The sequence below is a fragment of the Glycine soja genome, chromosome 1 (assembly GCF_004193775.1).
Source record: "Glycine soja cultivar W05 chromosome 1, ASM419377v2, whole genome shotgun sequence".
Taxonomy (NCBI): Eukaryota; Viridiplantae; Streptophyta; class Magnoliopsida; order Fabales; family Fabaceae; genus Glycine; species Glycine soja.
This window is the reverse complement of record NC_041002.1, coordinates 50567741-50593753: the sequence shown is the minus strand read 5'-3', so window position 1 is coordinate 50593753 and position 26013 is coordinate 50567741. Positions and strand designations below refer to the sequence as shown.

At 31.3% G+C, this 26013-nt stretch overlaps 4 protein-coding genes across 4 annotated transcripts; 2 read left to right on the top strand and 2 right to left on the bottom strand.

The window, feature by feature from the left end:
* LOC114419499 (aconitate hydratase 1) lies at nucleotides 1-7894 on the top strand. The gene is made up of 20 exons (XM_028385181.1): nucleotides 1-162; nucleotides 289-396; nucleotides 679-839; nucleotides 948-1040; nucleotides 1145-1330; nucleotides 1511-1672; nucleotides 1885-2029; nucleotides 2134-2276; nucleotides 2344-2400; nucleotides 2474-2553; nucleotides 3073-3148; nucleotides 3694-3879; nucleotides 4356-4423; nucleotides 4529-4647; nucleotides 4743-4864; nucleotides 4952-5050; nucleotides 5964-6443; nucleotides 6863-6961; nucleotides 7055-7297; nucleotides 7412-7894. Exons 1-20 carry the CDS (start codon nucleotides 159-161, stop codon nucleotides 7484-7486), a joined length of 2706 nt encoding a protein of 901 aa, XP_028240982.1. The 5' UTR covers nucleotides 1-158; the 3' UTR covers nucleotides 7487-7894.
* Nucleotides 7895-9368: 1474 nt separating this feature from the next.
* Nucleotides 9369-12680, bottom strand: LOC114419492 (probable prolyl 4-hydroxylase 10). The gene is made up of 8 exons (XM_028385170.1): nucleotides 12371-12680; nucleotides 12205-12286; nucleotides 11405-11502; nucleotides 11194-11291; nucleotides 10757-10886; nucleotides 10473-10660; nucleotides 10276-10365; nucleotides 9369-9770 (listed from the first exon to the last, which is right to left on the bottom strand). Exons 1-7 carry the CDS (start codon nucleotides 12568-12570, stop codon nucleotides 10292-10294), a joined length of 870 nt encoding a protein of 289 aa, XP_028240971.1. The 5' UTR covers nucleotides 12571-12680; the 3' UTR covers nucleotides 9369-9770; nucleotides 10276-10291.
* Nucleotides 12681-16482: 3802 nt separating this feature from the next.
* On the top strand, nucleotides 16483-16848 carry LOC114393751 (transcription factor LUX-like). The gene has a single exon (XM_028355212.1). The coding sequence runs from the start codon at nucleotides 16483-16485 to the stop codon at nucleotides 16846-16848; it is 366 nt and encodes a 121-aa protein (XP_028211013.1).
* Nucleotides 16849-20707: 3859 nt separating this feature from the next.
* LOC114419483 lies at nucleotides 20708-23672 on the bottom strand. Its single transcript, XM_028385159.1, has 3 exons — nucleotides 23325-23672; nucleotides 22630-22784; nucleotides 20708-21146 (listed from the first exon to the last, which is right to left on the bottom strand). The coding sequence occupies exons 1-3, from the start codon at nucleotides 23505-23507 to the stop codon at nucleotides 20966-20968; spliced, it is 519 nt and encodes a 172-aa protein (XP_028240960.1). The 5' UTR covers nucleotides 23508-23672; the 3' UTR covers nucleotides 20708-20965.
* Between the last annotated feature and the right edge of the window lie 2341 nt (nucleotides 23673-26013).

Below are 26013 nucleotides of genomic sequence, written 5' to 3'. Positions count from 1 at the left end.
TAACAAAAAAAAAAAAAAGGATATTTGAGACGACCACACCAAAATGGAGACAATTAAATAATACGACACAACTCGCAGCAACATTTCCACCTACTCTTCTCTCTCTCTTTCTCTCTTCTTCTGCACCATCGATCCATCTCATCGTTCTCTTAGCTACCATGGGTAACACAACACGATCCTGTTTCATTCTCTCTTCTTTTTGTGAATCAAACGCGATTTGGTTTTCTGTTTTTTTTTTTTTTTTAGTTTTTGGATTTGGTTTTTGAAATGTTTGTTTTGTTGCTGCAGCGACTGAGAACCCTTTCAATAGCATTTTGAGGACGCTCGAGAAGCCCGGCGGCGCTGGCGAGTTTGGAAAGTACTTTAGCTTGCCCGCTCTCAACGATCCTAGAATCGGTGAGTCACTGGTTTTCATTTTCTGACGAGAGAAAATGTTGAAGGAAGCACTGTTCAATATTGTTTTATTTGTGTGTCTGTGTGTGTTATTAATTGGTGTTAATTGAATGCTTCTATTTTTCAATTGCATTTTTCTATGATGCTACTGCTTGTGTCTGGTGAGATCTGTTGCTGGTTTTTGGGGGAATGTAATGTAGCAATTTCGGTGATGATTTGATGAGTTAAATTTGAATCTGGAGAAGTTGAGAATTGATGGTGACATTCGTGTGTTTGTCACGACAGATAGACTTCCTTACTCTGTGAGGATACTTTTGGAATCTGCAATCCGTAACTGTGATGAGTTTCAAGTTAAGAGTAACGACATTGAAAAAATTATTGATTGGGAGAATACCTCTCCCAAGCTGGTGGAGATTCCATTCAAGCCAGCTAGAGTGCTTCTGCAGGTGAGTAACATGATGATGTTGATGCTGAGTGGTATTGCTTTTGTGAAATTCTTTGAGTGTTAGCTGTATTTGTGGTGTTAACTGAGGCTTTTTGCATGTTGATATCAGGACTTTACTGGGGTGCCTGCTGTGGTTGATCTTGCTTGCATGCGAGATGCAATGAACAAACTTGGTGGTGATTCTAATAAAATTAACCCCTTGGTAAGCCCCATTCTTGTGAACATTAATGAATTTGGATAACATTGAGTTTTTTATTTTTTTATACATTGGGTATGTATGATGATTTTAAAATTGGTTTCCTTCAGGTACCAGTTGATCTTGTCATTGATCACTCTGTTCAAGTTGATGTGGCAAGATCAGAAAATGCTGTCCAGGCAAATATGGAACTTGAATTTCAAAGAAACAAGGAAAGATTTGGTTTCCTCAAATGGGGTTCTAATGCATTCAATAATATGCTTGTCGTTCCTCCTGGATCAGGGATAGTTCATCAGGTAATTGCGTCATTCCATGACCAGTGATACTGAAATGTGTATGCATGGATACATAATATTTTATCTGATTCTGTAATATTTAATTTCTGAATATTTTTAATTTTACATGCAAAGAAAAAAAAATCATCCCATGATTCCAGTTTGTCTTCTGAATCAAGTTTTGTGATTTTAATTTTGCAGGTTAATTTAGAATACCTTGGTAGAGTTGTGTTCAACACAAATGGTGTGCTTTATCCAGACAGCGTTGTCGGAACTGATTCACACACTACTATGATAGATGGCCTGGGTGTTGCTGGATGGGGAGTTGGTGGAATAGAAGCAGAAGCTGCAATGCTTGGCCAGGTAAAACTAACATGCTAATTTGTTAGAGTCCTGAGATACTTTTAAAATTAGAGAATGAAATTGATTTATTCACTGAGTATCTCTGAAAAATTCTAATTCTCTCTTTTGTTTTAACAGTATGCTTGTTGTTCGTAATAATGTATAGACCTGTGTGGTTTTGGCCAATGGAGAAGTTATTGTGAGAAATATTTATTTATCTCATATTTTTGCAGCCCATGAGCATGGTCCTACCGGGTGTTGTTGGGTTCAAATTATTAGGCAAACTACGAGATGGTGTCACAGCTACTGACTTGGTGTTGACTGTTACTCAAATGCTAAGAAAGCATGGGGTTGTTGGCAAGTTTGTAGAGTTTTATGGTAAATACTAATTTATGCAAATGATGCAATGATATCTTCTTCTTGTAGCTTCATCTGTCTAGCTGATTAATCTTTCCCTGGATAACTGCTTTTTACCAATGCAGGGGAAGGCATGAGTGAACTGTCTTTGGCAGATCGTGCCACTATAGCAAACATGTCTCCTGAGTATGGTGCAACCATGGGCTTCTTTCCTGTGGATCATGTCACTTTGCAATATTTGAGACTGACTGGCAGAAGTGATGAGACTGTAAGCAAACATCTGTGTCATGGTATTTTAGGGTGTCTACATGTGCTTACATGTGTCTTTCTTACAGGTTTCTATGATAGAATCCTATTTACGAGCAAATAAGATGTTTGTGGATTACAGCGAGGTATGCTATGCATGTATTGTTTTTGGATACTTATGGAAGGACCTGGTCTGACTGGGATTTTGCTTTTGTACAGCCCCAAGTGGAGAGAGTGTACTCATCCTATTTGGAACTCAATCTTGAGGATGTAGAGCCCTGTGTCTCAGGTCCAAAAAGGTAATGAGTTCTCATGCTTTCCACTTAAAAATAAGGGTAAACTTTTCCGCCATTCCTTATATTTGGCATTTACTACACATACCCTCCCTCTATTAAAAAAATTGTACATAGAACTTCCTTGCTTTAGAAAAATTAAAATATTACCATTAACTCCTAAATTCTATAAGATCTTACAGATTTGTTGAAAATGTCATTCCTACCCTTATTCAGTATGTATTCTGACAAAAGAGGGGGGGGGGGGGGGACACATTCATTTGGCTTGGCAGAATTGATGCTTAAATTTGACTACAAAATGTCTGTAAGCTACTCAGTTAACAAATATGAGATGTCTAACAACATTGTGGAGTGTTGTGTTGTTTTTTAATGAGTTATTTTATTTTTAAAATGAATACAGTGGAGTTTTGTGTAGGGTTTCAAAATGGAGGGTCTATGTAGTAAGCACAAATTAGAAGGGTGGAGGACATATTTTATTACATTTTCAGTTTTTTAATAGTGTAACCCTTGCTTAAATCTTTTCAGGCCTCACGACCGTGTCCCTTTGAGAGAAATGAAGGTAGACTGGCATGCCTGCCTCAACAATAAAGTTGGATTTAAGGTATGCATATTATTTTTAATGGCTAAATATATAGTAGCATAGCTTGTCTGTTCCATCACCTTACTGATTTATTTATATAAAAGAAGAAACTAAAAAAGCCCAGCAATTTAACTTTTGTGATTCTGAAGGTCGTAAAATAGTCAGAAAATAAAAATATGTATTATATATTTCATTGGAATATTTTATTTTTATAATGAGAGCTGCTTATTCAATTCATATGGCAATTAATACAAAATACTGAAAATAGTCATATATTTTACTTTTTATTTTTTAATTTAATAGCTATCTTGTGTGGAGTGTACACGTTTTGGCCCCTTACTCCATGGGTGTTAAAACCCCTTAGCACCTCAAGAATTCCCTTCACCTTTGACTACCTTGGGTGAAATTTGAATTTACATTCCTGCAGATCTGTGACCTGGAAGTCAAATTGTGCAATTGACTATTTATTCATGCTAGTGATATGCTTTTAGCATTTTGTGGTTTGTGCCATATTACAGCCTTGGTCGTTTTTGTGGTTCAAACTGTATAATTTTGCATTGTTACAGGGTTTTGCTGTATCAAAAGAATCTCAGAATAAGGTTGCAGAGTTCACATTCCAAGGGACACCAGCACATCTTAGGCATGGTGATGTTGTTATAGCTGCTATCACCAGTTGTACAAATACTTCAAATCCTAGCGTAATGCTTGGAGCTGCATTGGTTGCAAAGAAAGCATGTGAATTGGGATTGCAGGTTAGTAGATGGCTCTGCATTTTGTACCTTCATCATTATAACTTTATGATTTTACTCAATTATGATATGCTTGCACAAATTATATGCATAAGTCCAACAAGGTCTACAAAGTTTGCCCCTTGCTATGCTCCGGTGCCATAATTGGGCTATATGATAGAGTGTTGACAAACATGATCTGGTTTTACATTTGGTGTCTGATTGCATTTATATCTTTATAACATTGTTAAATGCAACAGGATTGCCTTTATATATATAACATTATCCTCATACAGCTTTGTATTCTTGTTGCTTTCCCATTTCTGAATAATGTTGAAGTTACAGTAGCAATTGTTTTTAGGCTTCCTGTTGTTTTTACAGTCTAGTAGTTAGTTACATATTTGATAGAATACATGATAAGATTTACTTTTTTTCCTTTTCCCAGTGTTGTTTGTTGCTAATTGTTTGCAATTGTTTCACAATTTGATATTGAATATTAGGTGAAGCCATGGATTAAAACAAGTCTTGCCCCAGGTTCTGGTGTTGTAACTAAGTATTTGCAGAGGAGGTATTCTCTTTAGAATATAGTCAAGAGTATACATCTGTAACATGGTGCAATTCACATTTATGTTGCTAAATGTCTTGATTCCTGAATTGCTCCTGGCGCTTTCAGTGGCTTGCAGAAGTATTTGAATGAGCTAGGGTTTAATATAGTTGGGTATGGATGCACCACATGCATTGGAAATTCAGGGGATATTAATGAAGCTGTTGCATCTGCGATTACCGAAAATGGTACATATCCTTTGGTAAATGGTATTTTGTTTTTTGTTAGTAATCACTTGTGAATCTATGAGGTTACCTAAGCATTGGTTTTTTGAATATTCCAGATATAGTAGCTGCAGCTGTATTGTCTGGAAATAGGAACTTTGAGGGCCGAGTTCACCCATTAACAAGAGCTAATTATCTTGCTTCTCCTCCTCTTGTTGTTGCCTATGCCCTTGCTGGCACAGTATGTGATTTGTAAATTGTTTTCAATTTTCTAGTATGCATTTCAAAAGTTGTTGTCACTTTCTAATTTGGACACTCTATTCTGTAGGTGGACATTGACTTTGACACTGAACCCATTGGGATAGGGAAGGATGGAACAGAGATCTTCTTCAAGGATATTTGGCCATCCAGTGAAGAAATAGCAAATGTAAGTGGCTCAATGTGTTTAAATATGACTTTTTCATCAACCTTGTATATTAAATTTGAGTGGTCACTCTTTTAGAGTGCGGACTTCTCTCATTCTAATGTCCCTTTTAACATGCTAAGTGACTTCCCCTACATCAAGCACCTCATTTTTATCCCCTCAAATGCTGTTATTTAAATTTAGTCAATATCAAATTTTCTAGCTGTTAATTCCAAAACTTTCCATATTTGTAAATTTAAAATTATTTATTTTAAAATTTGGCACATCGTATCAAATTAATAATTGATTCACACAATTTACTCTTCAATTCTGTAAGTCTTACCTCTTTCAAAACTTTTCTTATATAACAATAACAATTCCAAAAATCTTATATTTTACTTTAATCCTATATGTTGAGATTTTTCATGATTTATGTGGATATTATGCGTGATTTGGGTTTTAACTGGTTAGAATAAGGGATGGGATTCTCCTTGTACAGATTTCTTCTATGAATCATAGAGTTGAGAGGATCCCTCTCAAGCAATATTCATACAATTCTGAATTTCAATTCTATATAACAAAAAAAAGCGTCTTATCTTAACAATGAGGACATTTCTTCTTATATTTTATTCCTTCTTAAGGCATGTAGTTTTATCATTATTTAGTAACAGTGATATTATTCTATAAATTTGTATTTATAATTTTTACCTAAATTTGAAAATACCTGTGCAATGCCCCAGAAAATTTAGTTTAAATAAAAATATGTTGTGTATAGATTGTTCATATTTGTCCAATTTTTAGGTTGTACAATCAAGTATGCTGTTTGCATTTATAATTTTTACCTAAATTTGAAAATACATGTGCATTGCCCCAGAAAGATTTTAGTTTAAATGAAAATATGTTGCATATAGATTGTTCATATTTGTCCAATTTTCAGGTTGTACAATCAAGTGTGCTGCCTGATATGTTTAGGGACACATATAATGCAATCACCCAAGGGAATCCCATGTGGAATAATTTATCTGTTCCAACGGGCACTCTTTATGCTTGGGACCCTACATCGACTTATATTCATGAGCCACCTTATTTTAGAGATATGAGCATGTCTCCCCCAGGCTCTCATGGAGTGAAGGATGCTTACTGTTTGCTCAACTTTGGAGACAGTATCACAACTGACCACATCTCTCCAGCTGGCAGCATACATAAGGACAGTCCTGCGGCCAGATACCTTATAGAACGTGGGGTTGATAGACGGGACTTCAACTCCTATGGAAGTCGCCGTGGTAATGATGAGGTGATGGCCCGAGGAACGTTTGCCAATATTCGCATTGTCAACAAATTTTTGAATGGAGAAGTTGGACCTAAAACTATTCATATTCCTTCTGGGGAGAAGTTGTCAGTCTTTGACGTTGCAGAGGTAATTTTTCTAAACTATGTAATATGTAGGTATATTAGTCAATGGTTTTTACTTTGCATCAGATATCCTTCACTTACTGTGCAACTGTGTTCTAATTGTTTTTCTGGTTGGAAAGATTCTTGATGTTGTGGCTGGAATGGATCTATAAAAATATGAGCTTATATCTGATATTTCATTGTTCAACAGTGTATCGAATAGGCCAAAATGGAAAAATAGAGAAAGATAAAGTTTCAGTGACCTTGCACACAAATAATTTATGATTCCATATCTTTTTCATCCACCTGTGTTCCAAAGATTGGTAGTTGGTTTCTTGTTAATCTTGTGCATTGTGGTATTGTATGAGGTAGATTGCTTAATGGTCCATCTGTAAATCAAATTTCTAACACTTCAACCTTCATTGGTTCCTTTTGGTATTGCAGAAATACAAGAGTGAAGGGCATGATATGATTATCTTGGCTGGTGCTGAGTATGGGAGTGGAAGCTCTCGTGATTGGGCTGCAAAGGGGCCAATGCTACTGGTACATTTTATAGGCCATTCTGCTCTGACCTATTTTATTTGTGTATATTTTGTTGGTTTATGTAATTCTGGATCCTTTCATTATTGTTTCTAGGGCGTGAAAGCTGTCATAGCAAAAAGTTTTGAAAGGATTCACCGAAGTAATTTGGTGGGAATGGGTATCATTCCTTTGTGTTTTAAGCCCGGGGAGGATGCTGATTCTCTTGGATTAACTGGTCAAGAACGTTACACCATTGATCTACCAAGCAATGTGAATGAAATACGACCCGGTCAAGATGTCACAGTGGTGACAGACACCGGGAAATCATTTGTATCTACATTGAGATTTGATACTGAGGTAATATTTTATCTTTCATCTTTGTTGGTGTTGGTGGTAGTGCTGGGTTTGTTTTGCCTTGCTCTTATAACTTGACATTCTCCTTTTACCTACTGATGTTTCTGTTCATTACAGGTTGAACTAGCTTACTTCAACCATGGAGGTATCTTACAATATGTCATCAGAAACTTGATCAATGCTAAACATTGAATCAGATATAAACCAAGTTTGTAGGTTGAATTGATAGCACCCACTGGCGCTGATTCTTAACTTTGGTCTTAATAATCTAGTATGGCTGCTACAAAGAAGTCCATGCTATTCAGCAATTGTATTAATAAACCAAGGAACTAGATGGCTGCTACGAGGAAGAGTTATGACTGGCGTTTGTTGAAGAAATGTGATTTTCTTTTTCAAAAATTCTATTGGTCATTGAGGATGAAAAGTCCTTACTACTTCTTTTTTACTGGTTTTGCAGTTGAGTTTTTAGGAAACATTTACCTTCTATTTCTACCTCCCGATTCTTGAGAATTAAGAGAATCAGGAACATCTATTGAAATTATGAGCAATGTGCCGTAAATTTCTTAAGGTATAAAGAAATGAACGAAGGTTGGACATTTACCCTCTGTTTGTAAGGGTGGAAGGAAAATGCGGGAAGAGAGAAATATTTGAAATTTTAATTAAAGAGAAAATAAGAGGAAAAAAATGAAATTTATTTTTAAAATTTAAAAATTTCTCGTTTTGCATTTTCTTTAATGAAACAATGGTAAGTGCTCTTATTTTGAGTTTGAGACAGAGAATGGGAGGAAGAGTAAATACGGAATTTGGTCATCGAAAAAGTTTACTCAATTTAGTCCTAAAAAAATACAAATAATCTCTTAAAATTAGTCTTGTTTATAACAATAATTTTATATTTATAATCCTGCAATGCTATTTTTTTTGTGGGGTGGGGGGGGGGGGGGGGGGGGGGGTAGGGGGTGAATAATCTTTACTTTGCTCTTCCAAAAATGTTGGCGGCTCTTCAAATATTATAATTAGCAAACCTAGATTGAGCTTTTATAAGGTCTATTTAATCAAGTAGCTAGAATAAGATTTGTGTTTTTAAAAAGGTTTATTAGAAAATTTATTTATATTTCATATATGCTTAAAATTTTGATACTTATAAAATTTTATTAATTATAAACTAATATAAATATTAATTTTATATTTTATACAATAATTTCATTAATTGATAAACAGATATAGAACAGTCATTCCATCGATGAAGCTCGTTGTGTATATACATAATGTTAACGATATGTAGTATTCTATATACTTTTAAACAAAACACAATTGATACAAAGGCAGATTACTGAAAAGAAATTAACATTTTAATCATGGTAAAAAAATGATAAAAAAAAAGGTTAAAAGTTCTTTCATAAAAAAAGTCCTAGCATTATCTTGTGTCTCCAGTTTTAGGATTGTTAATTTGTTTAATTTTGAGTGTATGTCTAATTTGCTATTTTTATTTGTGCAGTATTGAAATGTTTTCTTTTAGCATCATGTGCTTTTACAAGTGTCGGACATTTTCAACGAATGACTTTTTTTTTTACAAAAAAAGAAGTAAATGTATTGTTGTGTTAAAAAAATTTAAACTGTGAACCTATAAAAAATCATTATCAATGTGGGATAATTATTAAAAAAATCAACAAATTTACCATTTATGTCAATTTGTAATAAATAAGTGTAAAAACTTTTAGATTATGAAAGCGTGTAATTTATTCTTATTCTATAATACAAGTGTGTATTTTCTCTAATACACGAGAGCTTCAAAACAAGAGTCAAGAGAAATACACACTCAAAATAATATATATTTTCCTTCGTCCAACACGAAAATGATAAACAAGCATGTTTGTGATCCCATCAAACCAGATATTTGTTTGCAATTTTTTATTCAACTTTTGTTCAATGAAATACAAATGCGTGATTTGAGTATTAATTTTTGTGATACATTGTACCAATGACAATAATAAGTTATCCAAAAAAATGCACAACTTTTGTATTGATTCTTGCGATAACTGTTTCATAATAAATAACACTATTCTTAACTCGATTCTTTAACCAAAAATAAATATTTAACTCAATTATCAAAGACCCCTCGAATGCACGACTTTAGGGGTAATAACACAAGCTGACATATAACAACGAATACAACCAAAGGTAAAGGAGCTCTGAGGGAAAAAAAACTGGTATACTTGTTCCATCTATTGGTTTCATACATTTTCTTGCACATCCCTATTGTAAATTAACCCGGTAAATAATTTTTTTTTATTATATTCGCTATTATTATAAATGAAAAGGATAGGGGAAAAAATGAGTTAGCTTACAACTGAACATCCAAAATTACAGAATGCCACATCATGCTGTAAATATTTCCTTCCAGATCTGAAGCATTATCACGCAAATTTTTAGCTGAGACTCAAATAGTACACCATTGGCATGCTGAATTCAGACAAGCCTGATAAATAAATTGATCAACAGGAAAGGTGATCAGCAACCACTAGCATAATAAATTTTATCAAACTATGAGCAACAACTATGCCAACCAGGACACACTATCGAGTAGTAAATACAGTTCCGCAATCAATGTAAAATGTAAAGCACATAGATATCAGTTTTCCAATTTTAGCAATCTCAATCCTAAAGAATTGAATAGTTTGCAGAAGATTCTAACAAGCATATGCATATATTTTGAGACTAAAGCTATTATCATAACATCTTAAGCTCCATTGAATTGAATCCAAGAACTTGAGAACTTGGTGAACATGATAGTGCAACACAAATCAACACTTATGATTACATTTTTATAAAGCTGTATTCAGTGCAAGCAATCCATTAGCTAAGTCTCAGTTAACACAAATTTAAAACATTGCCAGATGAGCATGAATGTCTTGCCTTTAACTGTATCGTGTAAAAAAATACTTTTTGACTGCATCACAAGAAAGAAAGGGAGAGATAAATACCTATAGTAATGTATATTCAAGCATTGTATTCGCTGACACGCATCCATTTGGTACTTGACCATTTATTACCCTTGATCACTGGACAACCACCTGCAAAATAATCAAGAAGACAGTTTTTTTAATTTACCTCCTCTAGTCTCTACTAAAACTTGTTATGTAGCAGCATCAATATAATAAGAAGATAAAGAGAAACTAACCATGTAAGCTTGATGGATCTAAACTTGCATCTGGCTTCATACTCCAAAAAAGTAGAGCATCACCCCTCTTTGGTTTAATCGAAAGTCCTTTTTTTCCACACTCAGAAAGCTCATTCCACCATGGCACAGAACTAAAATTCCCTTTGGCAGCTGGAAACACTGTCTCACCCCCTTCTTCAACATCAGTACTGCATAAAATATGAAAGCAACAGAGCATGAACACCCGTCCTCCTATCCAAGAGAATTTGAAGTTAACAACTAAAAGAACACATAATGTTACTTACAGGTACATCAGCACTGTTGCTATACGCTGACCCCCATTCTTAGTGTTAAAATCATCAAGAAAGTAGTCATAGTGAGGCTCATACTTTTGTCCAACTTCATAGTGCAGAACTTGAAGTCCTTCACCATGCTCTGTATATTGTGAGACACAGCTTATGTAATGCTTTATGAAGTAGATAATGAAGTTGGTAAAGACAACTGAAAATATTCCATTAAAGACACATGCATAACATCTTCCACTACTCAACTTCTCAATCACAGACAAAATGTTCACCAGAGAAAAGAGATTGTATGCCACAAACAGAGAAGTCAGATACTATCATCAACTTAAAGCACATAGGTGAAGCAGATAACAAAAAAAAGAACCAGCAACAAATCTTCATTGTATTAATAATATTTTAAGTTTGTAGAAACAAGATAAGAGGTGCAAAATACTTACCAACAGGAATGAAAGTAAAGTCAGAAATTTTTTTCTCAATATTCCTGACAATCTTATCACGACCTCTGGCCAGAAAAGTTCCAGAGCTTGTACGCACTCTAAATGTTAAAGGAATACATGAAGATAAGATTTTACCATTTTGGCGGTTTAAATATAGCAAGAAATCATTATCAATACCAAAGGACTAGAGACAAATAGGAAATATCCCAACCTGCTGTCTTTACTCTTTCCAGTTTCACTATCGACAACTGTTGACTTATGCATACTTGGCTTTGCTATGTCAATTAGATATTCGCATTCCTCCTTCGTCTGCGCAGATCATTCAGATAAGCTTTAGTATTTGCAAGGTGCAGGCCTTATAATAAATCATAGTATTAAATTATTAATGCCCCAGAAGAACACTAAGCTTAACCAAGATTTAAACATAATGTCATCTCATCACGCTAAAGTCACATTCAAACATTGAAATACACCTTTGAACATTGTGCTAAGCATAATCCAGGCAAGGAAAGCACAGAAAATTGCAATGATATCATAACTTTCAAAATACATAAAGATAGTGAAAGAAAGTCAAGTCATAATCAAGAACTATAAGGAGTTAAAACACCATGAACTTCTGTCTCAAGATGAAATCTTAGTACTAAACAGGGTATTTTCATTCTTCTCACGCACAATCTCCTTAAATCTTACCCTAGTTTTACTCGATCCTTAACATAAGATCCAGCGATATCACCAAACACCTCATACTTTCACACTTTTTTAGCAATATTCCACGTTAGGATGGTTTCCCTTTCAATTCTCCAACATTTTCATAAAGCGCGAGGTTCGATAAAAATTGAGAACGGAAATCACACAATCACTCACATAACCACGAAAACGAGGGTAAATGTTGTGAAAGCAAATGACAATAAGTAATGACTTCAATTAACATCATTAATAATAATAATAATAAAAAATAATGAATCAAATTTGCACGCGTGAAGAAGCAATTGGCTATAACGGGAAACTAACCAGAAAATTGTGATAAACAAAGGCTCTGGGCTCCCACGACACTACTTCAACCCACTGCTCCCCCCTCTCGTCACTGTCGGAACTGAAGAGAAAAGAAAACATAAGAAACCAAATTAAACAATAAATAATAAGATAATAGAATGGATTGTGAGATGAGGTGATGTACGTCTCGATTGTGTTGCGAGCGATGGATGCGAGATCGTTAGGTTTGGGCAAATTGCCGCGCGAGGAGCTGGGAATGGAGAGGATGCCGAGAGCGAGGAGAATGAGAACGAGGAAGGTGAAGACCAGGAAGAGAGTCAGAATCAGCGTGGAAGACGACGATGACTTGCGAGGTGGAAGACGAGAGTACCTTGGTTTCGCCATTGTTGAAGCTCAAGATCGACGAGATCTGAAATTATTATTCGATGAAACTCAACTCAAACACGTGGATTTTATTTGATTTTGAATAGAGATTGTGTGTTATTATTATTATTATCTCAAATGTCAATAATAGTATATGTGTATGTTATGTATGACCAGAGCATAGAGAATTCTCTTTCTCGCTTCCTATTTAGTAGTCATATTTACTAAGGGCTGCTACCAGTTTTTTCCTTTTTTTTTTAGTTCAAAGAAACTAACAAAAATATATTAATTGATGCGCATTTAATTTTATTTATGATAATAAATATAGGATCTTGATAACCCATGCCTTTAAAAAATTAAAAAAAATATTTATTGTAAAAATTATAGAAAAATATAAAAAAAATTATGAATAATATAATTTTATATATTCTAATAGATTTTTTAAAAAAATTTCTTAACTAATGTTTCAAGAGTATTCATTAGCGTTTGTCATAAATAAATTGTGAATTTGGTCTTATATTCAAAGTTATTTTTTTATTTATAAAATTTAGTGCAAGATGTTCCGGTCCAAGATAGGAAAAAATCTATAATAGGAAAAACATTTACACTTAAAGAACACTTGCATTTAAGATAGAATTTGAACCTACAACTTGTCATATGTGGGTTTTTGTCTTGTTCTACTCAATAAACCCCTTCATGAACGTTATTTTTGTTTTACATCTCACATGACAAATTTATATTTTGATTGTTGTGAGAAAAAAATGTTCATAAATTTATTTTATTGTTTATTAAAAATATAATGATAGAAATTTTTTCATATAAAAACCAAAACGAAAAATGGTATATCGAGTATAATATTAAAATGCATTTTTATATTTAAATATCAAAATAAAATGTATTTTTTATGTAGAAACTAAAATAAGGAATATGTAATGTATTACTATAATTCTAAAAAAAATGACAAAATTGATTTTTATATAATCACTAAAATATCCTACAAAAATTATAAGTACTGAAATATAAAATGATATCAAGTGTAGGATCAAATTTTTACATAAGCCTTGAGTTTCTTTTTTCAATACATAATTACTTTTTTTTAGTTTTATGAATGAGTTTTATGTAATTTTCCTTACAAAATATAATAAATATTAGTATGAAATTTGTGTAAAACATACAAATGCAACTAATAATAGTCTACTTTACAAACATAACGTATTTTTAAATCTCTTACCATTTTAGTAGATAAAAAATTATAAAGAAGTTAGTGGTCCGATTGAATTCCATGAAAAAAAAAAGTAAGGATTTTGTATGGCTAAAATGGGAAGGGGTGATGTTTAATGACGTCCATTATTATTCGCTGATTTTACAATTCAAAGCTCAGATACTGAATTTCATTTTGCTTATATATATATATATATATATATATAGCAGTTGAGTTTATAAGAAAATCAATTATGTATAAAGCCACTTATACGTATTTGGATTGGCAGTGAGTACTCAAAAGTGTGTTTAAATTGGCAGTGATCATCTAAATAGTACATTATCTCACCATAATTTTTTACTACACTAAAGAGTAGTTTTAAGGTTACCCTAATTTTTTGAACGTGGTTCATTGTATTTCCAAAACACAAATAATGTGTTTGGTTTCACATTCTAAATGTGATTTTTGGTGTTTACTAAAAGGTTAATAGTTGTAATTTTTATAGTATGAGGGCTCTAAGAATTCTTTAAAATCTATAAAAAAAAATCCAAAAAATCCTAATGACATTTCTCATGTGTTATTTGCCATAGGGTTATATTTATTTATTGAATGTGATTAGATTTTAAAATCATAAACTCACCCATTTTAAAAAACTGTCAATTCAATAGATGTGACTAATATTTTATTAATTTTTATTTATTTCGACATCAACCAGATGAATTCAATGTATTTAATTAACTAATAACAAAATAATGAATTTGTAATAAAAATGTTTTATAAAGAAATATTTGTTTTCATATTCACATAAAATTCAATAAAAATAAATGTGATAAAATCTATAAAAAAAATTAAATATTAGTTTATATCAGTCAACTCTCAAACTTTAGATCTAAAAGAAGTAAGTACTTATAATACTTTATTGGTTTATCTTGACAATTCATATCAAACAGTTAGGTCTAAAAATTGTGAGCACTTATTATGCTCAGATAATTTATTTTACTTTAAGTGTTGAACCTAAATGCATAGGTATTTGTTATGCTCTGTTAATCTATCCAAACAATTCAATATCCTAAAGATGATTTCTTACTTTTCAAAGGATTTTCAAACACGTTATAGACGAATAAAGTTGAATTACTAGTAATACATCGGAAAAGAATAAGTTTTATTTGTATTATTACTTTGCTAAAAATTGTTTTTTTCTTTAATATTCTACGAAAATTATAAAAGTTTTATTGTTTTTAAAAACAAACTAATTTTAATACACGCCACGTTTATAGTAATTATTAAAGTATTTTCATTGTTCGTATGTAATGCACATTAATGTCCTAATCTAAATTTAATAGAGTCCTTCACTTCTTCTCACGTTTGGAGTAATTAAATAATTTTTAGGTTGACGTTAGCGAGCGCCACTGCAGTCTTTTTGAAACAAAAAATCAGCACAAAATTAGCTGGCATAGAGGATCATAAGGTAGAAAAGAAAAACAACTTCTCTGACAAATTATGCATTTGTGTCAAAATATTCTTAAACTAATGTCTAATTGGGCTTATGTTAATGTTTTCATATTTAAAAAAAGGCCTGCAAATTCCACGAATCAAACAAATTACTTGCATCCAGCTATACTTGGCAACTTCTACGAAGCTGACACGGGAACAGAAACAGAACATTTTGCAATCAATAAAACGTAACCCAAAATCATATTACAATTTTTGAAGTTTTATGCAATTAGTTGAGTTTCACCTTCGTCAGTCGTCACTAAGAACTTGAGACTACTTAGCTCAACCAGAGTTACATGAAAGCGAATATTTATCTCACTTTCGAAAAACTCTTTCAAATTATGTGCTAGATAGTTTTCTATTGTTGTTTTATTCGGCGTTTGATGAGGGTGTTAATTCTTTTATTTTTCTTCCAATATGATGGAGTTAATTCGAATAAGTCTGACCCGTTTTAGTTTATCTGTTTTTTTTTTTAAGTATTTTGAGTCGATCTGCTGTGGTTTCAGTCAAATTTCGATGGATTGCATGACAGATCAAGCCTATCGTTGACCCAACTCATTCTTATTCTGGCTCGGGCTTTTTGAATAGTTCTGCTAACTATATATATATATATATATATATATATATAGATAATTTATTCAATTAACTAATTGTATTAAAACATATTTTTATGAATGATTGATTACTTTAATTGATAAATGCTGTTGTAAATGAATAAATGTGGGTGTTGCTGTGTCTCCGGATACTTGGTGGAGTCAAAATTTATGGCTTCGTATTCCTTGTGCATTTGTGATTTGTATTGGTGTTTAGTTGGACACACCTTGTGTTCCATCTATACTTGATTAATAGAAGTTCTCTTTTGCCCGGAAAAAAACAAAATTAGGATATAGAGATGAAAATGGGATGAGGTAAGTTAGACTTTGTATGATCAAAATCTGATTTATTTTTTAAATTTAAGACTGAAACTAAATTGTTTATCTAATTATATTTTCCACAACTAAAAAAAAATACATTCTATAACAGTAAAACGATAACAGTTTTTAAAAATTGTCTTAGAATTTGTATACAATGATAATTTCATAATATAATCAATTTCGATAATGACAATTTTATAAAGATCATTTTAAAACTATTTGTATCCCTTTGTATACATCTATCACACACACTTCCATTTCATAACTTGTGTCCACAAGGACCACGTCACCGTCAACCAGTCGGAGCTTGCAGCGGCCTTCAGTATGTCACTAGAGCCCCACCGAATTGTCCTCAACGTCAAACGCGGCTCGTGCAACACGCTCTCCACAATCCGCAGTGACAGGACCATGCAGCATGCCTTCTTCTCCAACAACAACAACAACCAGCACTACAATGGCGATGGAGACGTCAACGACAAGGAAGACAACGATGACACCGATTGCAAAGACTCGAGGTCGGATTCTCGAACGGAGACCTCAGCGAAGCGAACGACAGTGAAGCGACTGCAACTAGTGTGGACCCTGCAGCTTCACAAGAGGTTCGTGGACGTGGTGGCGCACCTCGGGATCAAAAACGCAGTGCCGAAGACGATTATGCAATTGATGAACGTGGAAGGGTTGTCCCTATAATTGTTAACTTGTTTGTTCTTATTGCAATTTATTTGAACAAAATGCTATTTATGAATGTTTGGAAGCCACAAAATTATCTCTTCTATATTAAATATTTTCCCTCTTGTGATGTGTTTGATATATAACCATTCATGTGCGTTTACCAAATAGGACAACTTTAATGGCATGGTTATGATTGAGAATGGATAAAATAACACTATTGTTATTTGCAAGGACAACACTCAACAAGATGTTGATTATGATTGAGAATGGATATCAAGGCCGCTGTTTGGTTACTATATTTTTATTTTGCAGGAAAACTTAATTGAACCTCTTTGAAAGCTTCAGTTTGTAAATTCATAATTTTAAGCTCTCTTTAGTTACTCACTTCTTGTTAGCATTGATGTGTTGGTCTTACATACGAGATTCATATATTTATAGGTTTCAACCCCTACCTACGAATTCTTTATCGACATTAATACAAGATTGCAAAGGAAATCACTTGCTTCATATAAGGACAAGTCTTTCCCTAAATATGAGGTCATTGGTTCTTAGCCTTTGTCTCTTGTACCTTTAATTTAATATATTTTCTCATAATTAACGGTAAAGTTATGGCTATGGAAGCTATTGCAAAAGAAAAATCTTAAAAGTATTTGTTATGACTTAGACATATTTTCATAAATGACTGATGATAATTGATAAATTGAAGTTTAATTGATAGTTAATTTTGGCTAAGAATTATTAGAATTTCTTCACTTTATTGTTGTTTTTAATGAAATAATGAAGAATTTAATATCATTATAATTTTTTACTAGCATAATTCAAAAGAATAAAATTTCAAGTGTTTTGAAAGAAAATAGATGCAAAAACTTGAAGAAAAAATCTCAAAGAAAAAGTTGAAAGGAACAACTCGCTTATCGCACAAGCTGTGCACATCCTCGCTTAGCGCAAAAAAAGTCCACGAAGAAGTCCAAAGACACGCTTAGCATGAAATCTCGTGCTAAGTGTGTGACCGCCTCGCTAAGCCCAGACATTGTTGCACTAAGCGCATGACCACCTTGCTAAGCTTAGAAGAGTTGTGCTTAGCGTAGGTCGCATAGATTTTAAGTTACCTTGGTCCTATAAAAGGAGTAGGAAGCAAAAAAGAAAGACACACTGAGACTCAAAGTTCTCTATTGAATACATCTGCCTGAGCATATCTCATAGGAAAAACCCTCTCTCTTTAGTCATTCCCCCTTCTTTCTTTATTCATCCCTTTTTTCTTCCATCCATATTAGCCCCTAAAGTGTAAAGCTTCTCATGACCATGAGAGGCTAAACTCTCTCTGTTGGGAGCCCCAACACCCTTGTAATGTAACTTCTTTTATTATCTATTAAATACAATTTTTGTTTCTATTGTCTCTTTTCTGTTTTTCATTTTATTGTATGATTTGATTATCCATGCATTTGTTTTAGGGATTATACATTGAAAAATGGTAATTTCTAAAGAATTGAGAAATGACATTTAAACAACTCATTGCTAGGGATAGAGTGATCTTATTTTGCTTCTGCATACGTTTTCATACTTCATACAATTTACTATTTTATCTTTGATAACTCGCTTGAAAGAAAGAATAGATAAATTAGGTTATTCAACGTGAGGAATCAGGATTGAGTATCTTAGTAGATGTGAGTGGAAATGAGAAAAACATTAAATAGAGAAACACATTAATATTGCATCAATGGTACTTAGACATGTTAGGTTCCAACATATTTAAATTTTGAATTTACATTTAATCTTGTTTATTGTTCTTGCATTTTAATTTCAAATTCTTTCTTTCTTCTCTCTATCGCAATTCTTTATCTCTTACTTACAAATTGTGTATTCATCGACTAAAGTACAAACAAAGTGTCTGTGGATTCAACACTTAAACTTCCATTTCAACTTTACTGTTTGTGACAAATAGGTATTCTTATCAACGAGTTAACAACTAATCATGTAATCATGTAATACTGGTGTGTCTTTTAGATCTTTAGCTACCTTTTTTTCATTGAGGATAATCTTGTTAATTGTCAGATATGGGGTGCTAGCATGCTTGATATTTTTAATGGATTTGTTTGTCTAAATAATTTTCTTGTTGCCATATGTGATTGTTATGTTGCTAGTGTTTTGTGCGTCAAATCTCAACATTTTAATGCTCTAGATTTGTATCTGAATTTTCTTTCATTTTATGCTTAATTAGATTTCTCTATGCAGTTTGTGACTGCTCTGGAAGGGTTCGAATGTACGCACTATTTTTAGAAGAAAAGCTTGAATGTTTTAGAATCCTAAGATATGACATCGAAGCTGAGCGATTAACAAAACCATCACAGACTAATGAAGGTTGCAGTTCTTCGATATGCCAAAATATGATGCAGTGAAGACGTTACATATTTATAAAAGAGCTGGCCAACAGGCGTACTATGCTTTCCTTCAGACCCATTATCTTTGTTGTCCAATTTGAATTGTTTCTTGTGCTCAATTAAGCTTTCCTAAAAGGTCATACTTGTTGACTTGATGATCATTATTACTGTGTAGGATGAAAATCTTGCTGACCTCTATGAATACTACAAGAGATTGGACCTTGCCAGGAATTTTCAATTTCCAACCTTGAGACAGGTTCTTTCTTGCTCATTAATAAAAAATATTTAATAGAAATTTCAGACTTGTCATAAAGTTTTATTCTTAATACTTTTATATGTGATTATTCTTTATACTTGTTTTTTTTATGAAAATTTTATCCTTTATACTAGTACTTTTTTACGAAAATTTTATTCTTTATACTTTAACAATGGAACTTAATAATTTGAAATATTATTTTATTCAATAATTTAATTAACTGTTATGAAAATCGTGAATAAGTATTTTTGTTTGATAACATTATGTAACTAAATCTCATTTTTTGATTTAGAGTTTGTTTATATGACAAGCAGAATTTATTTTTTTAAAAAAAGGTATTCTAACATGATTTTTCAATTTTTTTTAAAATATATTTTAAGATAATTTTTTTAAAGAAAAGACATTTTAAAATGATTCTTTCAAAAATCGTTTGAAATTAGAGGCATTTTAATATAATTTTTAGAAAAATCATCTTAAAATTTTTAATTTAATTTTTTTTTATCGTTTTAAAATATCATCATTTTAAACATTCTAAGACAATTATTTACTTAAAAATTGTCTTTGAATGTGTGAAAAAACTGTCATCAAAAGTTCTTTTCAATAGTATTTAATCTTATCCTTTTAAATATTTGAATAGTTTTAAAAGGTTGATTTTGTGATAAATTTTTTAAATGGATTTATAAATTTATCTTTAAATATGTTTATAGTCTTAATCTTATATATAGACCATTAACTTAAATTTTTAAGTAAGCTAATAAGTATATAATTAAAATTTTAAATAAGATAATGAATCACGTTTTTTGTTCTACAATAACAAATACAAAGTTAGAACTTAGTACATTGTGCATAGTATTGAATGTTCAACCTCTCCACCACTAGATAAATCCTTCTTCTTTACTGAAAAATATTAATATCATTTCATTCATAACTAATTACTCAATACACATGGAATAACATGATAAGAAGAGTAGAAATAAGGCAAACATGGAACCACCCTACATGTTAAGTGAAAAGATTATTTACTCTACAGTAACTTTTTATAAATAAATAAAAAACTTAATTTAGGCCTTTTAACATGTTCACATATTTTTCGTTACAATAAGCGTGACATAAAAAATAACAAATTTAAATTTAAAATTATAGAATATATTTTTTCTGGGTTTCTTTTAACTTGTTGATTCATTAATAAGTACGTCATAAGGCATTTGTAAACTAGACCTCAGTAGCAAATATGTAACAAGAGTTTTAATGTTCAACAATCCTGTCAACACTGATAAATAACCTGGAAACGGAACAATGATCAATGACAAATACAAATTACAAAATACTCGCATGTTATTTAGAATGTCCAGCAATACTTATATAAAAGGACATGGACACACATTTGAATGACAAATGAAACATTGGACAACCCTCCCCCACCAAAATAAAAGAAAAAGAATGACGATGAAATTAGGACGTAGGTAGAAAGTAGCAGGAATTCAAGATAGATAATTATTAATTAACAAGCAGCAATGGAATGCCTCCTGTGGCTTAAAAGATGTACACCAATAGCAGAAGGATACAAAGGCTTGGGCTGGTAAGAAAGAAAACTGGGAACATAAGTAGAGGTTCGTTTCTTAGGAGGATCCATGGAATCTATGGCTGGTTGATTCAAATACGCGTATTTACTTTTTGTCCACCTGCACATGTCACAACAAATGATGATATTACTTTCCACAACATTAAATATATAATATAAAAAGATTCCTAGAATAAAATTATCTATAAAATGGAAAATGAAAAAAAAAAACCTTTAAATTTTCATAAATTTAAATCATGATATATTTTAGAATTAAAGTTATCGTGTACACATCATTATTGATTTTATTTAGAGGAATCTTACGTAAAATGCTATTAATTGTCCGGGTGTATAAAATGACGTTAGAAAAGCTTTTTTTAGGGGGGGAGGGTCCTACCAGTGCAAATCCAAGGCGTGAAGCAAATTTTCTAGTCTAGATACATTGTTATTTGTTAGGATTCGACCCATCTCTCAATTTTTTTATTTTTTTTTCCTCCAATCAGCCATATCTTAGATATGCTAAAGTCAATATTGAGGAAATTTTGAGTTCAGAGATTAAAGTAAGGCTTTAAATTTATATTTTATCAATAGAAAAAACGTTATTAGAAAAAGATGTCAATAAAAAGATGCCTAAAATTCTATCAAAACGCTCAATGATGATTGTGTTTTAATTTTATTTTTTTTTGGCATCATATAGCCCCACAGTCCCACATCACCATTGAATAAAAACAGCAACTTGTTGTGCATTGCATCTATCTAGAATGGCAATAACCTTCTTGCAAAATAAATAAATAAATAAATAAAACTTCTTGTAGAAACGACATGGACTCAAATTGTTCTTCCATTTCTCTCCACTATTGTTTGACGTAGTGGAATAGTGTGAACCATTGATTTTCTATGAATTACTTATGAAAAAATCCCTCAGAAAGAATAATGAAAATAATTTTTTTTAAAAGCAGAGATTTATATTTATAACTAAAAAAATATAAGCTAATAAAAATAATTATCTCTTCTGTATAAACTAATACAAGCACTTAATGTATCCTAATATAATGAATCGACTCATAGTTATAGAAGACAAACTATATCACTTTTTGTAATAAATTTTTATTTGATTAAGATTATGTGAGGCAAGACATTTTAGTTAAATTTTAATTTTTCTAATTAGTTGAAAATTTTGTTTGAAGATTCGATAAATAACACTTTTTAATATTTATTAGTATTTTTTGAAATTTTTAAAATACTAGTTTATGTCTTCTAATTTTTTATATTTTTTTATTTTTATCCTTAATATATTTATTCAATTGTCTAGTTATATTTTTAAATAAATCATAATTTTTTATTATTTTACATTTTTTAATTACCTCAACAAGTAGTGTTACCAAACATTTATAATTTAATAAAGTCAGATTCTAACTAATATTTTTAAACATAACTAAATTATCAAATCAGATAAATTTTTTTCTTAATTTTGAATCAAAAATTAAAATTCTTTAATTAATATTAAAAAAATATTAATACTTAGATTATAAATTATAATTAAAATAATACTATATTAATTACATTACTCTTTAATATTTTAATTTTTTTAGTAATTTACTAACCAATCCTTGATTCCGATGCGCACTTCTTGTTGGTCCTTAGCAACTGTTTTGCAATAAACATTTTTCCCTACAATCCATCTCACCATCTCTTTCTTGGTTTCATCATTGTCATTATCGGTCTTCAGGGACAACTCGAACCTCTCGTACTCTTGCTCCTGTAAGACATCAACGTGCCAACTTAACAAATAATGTACATGGCAAACAACTTAATAATTAAGATGGGGGAGGAAGAATCACAATAATATTCATTCAGAACGCATATTATTATACACATAACAAACACTTAGGCTGTGTTTGTGTTCCGTGAGACTTGAGAATTTGAAGCTTTTGATTGAAAGTCCGTTTGGGAGCCTCCCAACGAATACCCAAACACGCACTTAATCAGTTTCGCATCATGAAAAATATACACTAACTACGTGATACGATTCACTGATCAAAATAATCATCAAGCATGAGCTTAAATATAATACCTTTTATACTTAGAATCAGAATTTGATCTTCATAACGAAAATCTTTATTATGCGAATTATTGAAGTGAAGTTTCAATTTGAATTAGAGACTAAGGTCAACGGTATTTAAAGAGTTAAATTAGTAGGCGAGTTATTATAAATCTCCTACACACAGTCTTGGATTTCCATTAATAGAAAAAGAGTTGCATCAAAATTGTACGTGAGTATTTATTAAACCTAAATTACCGTGAGAGTGCGTGCACGGAGTCTAGCTGCAGCTTTGATAGCAGCAAGGAGGTGGTCCTCCTCCACGATCCTCTTTTGCCTCCAAAACTTGGCAATTTCTCGGTTTGTGACACTCTCTTCTGCTTTTGGTCTTGAGAATTTGGGAAGTGGAGGAGGTGGTGGTACTAGTGACCTTGGAACCATTTCCAGCTTCTTCAGCTAGCTTGATCTGTTATATCAGAAAAAAGGACACGAGATCAAAGAAGTGGCAATTAATTTCACCTTATTGATTGTGGAATTTCTGAGTCAGACAGAATATTCAATATGCATAGCCCCCCTAGTTGTTGCGTGTGGATATATAGTGAGAAACGATAAAAGAAATTGGAATATGGTGGTTGTATCTTATCTTATTCTAAATAGCCTGACTTAACAGTTTTAAAGTCTTAATTCCTAAGAATAATAATTAGTACTTGCCCTCTTCTCCTCCATGGATTGAATTTCACTGACCTTTCTTTTAATTTTAAATTTGTATAAAAGAATTTAATTTATTCTCATTTAAATAATTTTTTTAGTGGTGGTAGTTAAATAGTATATACTACTACCTATTTTAAGTTTTTATAAGATAAAAAAGATGTTTTAAAAACAATCCTACTTTTGCCTTTGGAATTTTGTTCAAAAAATTATTTTTGTTTTTTAAGTCTTGAAATATGTAGTTAAAATTAGCTCATGCTTTTTTTTTTTTATCTTTTAATAAAACCCTGTTAGATATGCATATAAATTCGAGAATTAACCTTTAAATGATTAGTTTCACTCGCTAGGCAAACTAAAACTTATCTTTGGCCAAACAACATTTGTACCGTCTTCCCGATAAAAGAAAACATGTTTGTATAAGTAAGCAAAAAAAAAAAAAAAAACTTTTATAATTTTTTCCTCTCCTTCCAACATGAATTAAGTTTCCCATCTCTATCAAGAATCTTCAATATGTGATCGTGGTCCCAATACAAACAAAAGCCAATAGTGATTTTTGTCTAATTGTTAATTTAACATTTCAAGTATTTTGTAATTTTTGTTAATTATTATTTTTACTATTGTTCTTCCAACGATAACATTATAATAAAAAAAATAAGATTTTTATTTAAATATTTTTCTTGTTTAAAATAAAAAATAATCTTTTCACATCTAAATTCAACTTGACAAGCAATTTTTGTATTATCTCTATTTTTATATATACATTAAACAAATTGTGTCTATTAAATTATTAATTTATTATAAATTTTAGAATAATCTCAGCTACGTCCGTGTTTAACGGAATAGTGACTAGTGACGCATGACATGTAATTTTATTCCTCCTCCTTGGCTAAACTTCTAATTCTTTTATATATTTTTTTTACGAAACTTCTAATTCTTTTAATCAGTGATAATGATACGTTAATTAAGTAATATAGTCTGAGTTCAGTAGTTTCTACCAACCGTTGAAAAAAAAAGAATAATTATTTCAAAATATATTTTAAAAAAAATTTGTACCAAACCACCAGTTCAGGACACCACATCCTCGTGGCCCTTCTCCAAAGCAAAAGACCAAAGTAATAGTATTGTCAAATATTTCAAACACAAACAACTTGTGACATTTGATAAAAAAAAACAATATGTGGCAGTTATGATTACTTTAAGAAGATTAGCTAGGTAGATGTATCATATATATATATATATATATATATATATATATATATATATATATATATATATATATATATTACTTAAATTCAAATTTATTCTTTATATTTTTTAAAATTCTATAATTTTAATCATTCTATTTTAAAATAGAAACATTTATTCTTTCATTTTTTTTCAAAATTTATAATTTAATCTTCTTATTTTAAGATAGAGATATTAATTAGTCTCCACACTTTTGTAAAATGCGATATAAAACTAAATTTGAGTCATATCAAATTAGATTAATTTTTAACTAATTAATGTTTTCTGAACTTGATGTATATATTTTACAAAACTAAAAAATTAAATATCTTTATTTTAAAATAGAAAGACTAAAAATATTTAAAAATATGATGACTAAATATTATTATTTTAAAATGAGAAAATAAAAATTATAGATTTTAAAAAATAGGAGAATCAAAATTCTAACAGAAATATCAAATATGTAGTCTAGTCGATATTTTATCAACATACAAAGGAATATTGAATTAATTGCACTGTAGCAGTAAAGCAACTTGTTAAGTATCCTCATAACAGATAACCCCTTACTAATAATCGAATTACCGAAAATCCTAATCGCTAATTAAGCTATCCGTTACTGAGTTATTTAGCTAACTCATTCAACTTAATTAAATTAAATTAAAATACCTAACAGTTGGACAAGCATCAACCTTTAATGTACCAAAGAGAGAATCAAATATAGCCCAAGTAAAAACTTAAACGCATTTCACGTTTGAAGTGAATCTATCTGTGACCCTTTACTTCCAACAGCATCTCGTTATGTTCTCTCTCGAATCTCGATCTTTTATTTATATATTTCACGGGCATGCAAAAATAAACTCTTAGTTGCTCTCCCACAACACAACCCCAAATCAAACAATCTGAAGCGTTCATGAAACAAACTTTGACAATGGAAGAACCTGTTGTTGACGAGGAGTATCTCAAGGAAATGACGATGGCTCGACGTGAACTTGGCGCTTTCATCACCAACAATAAA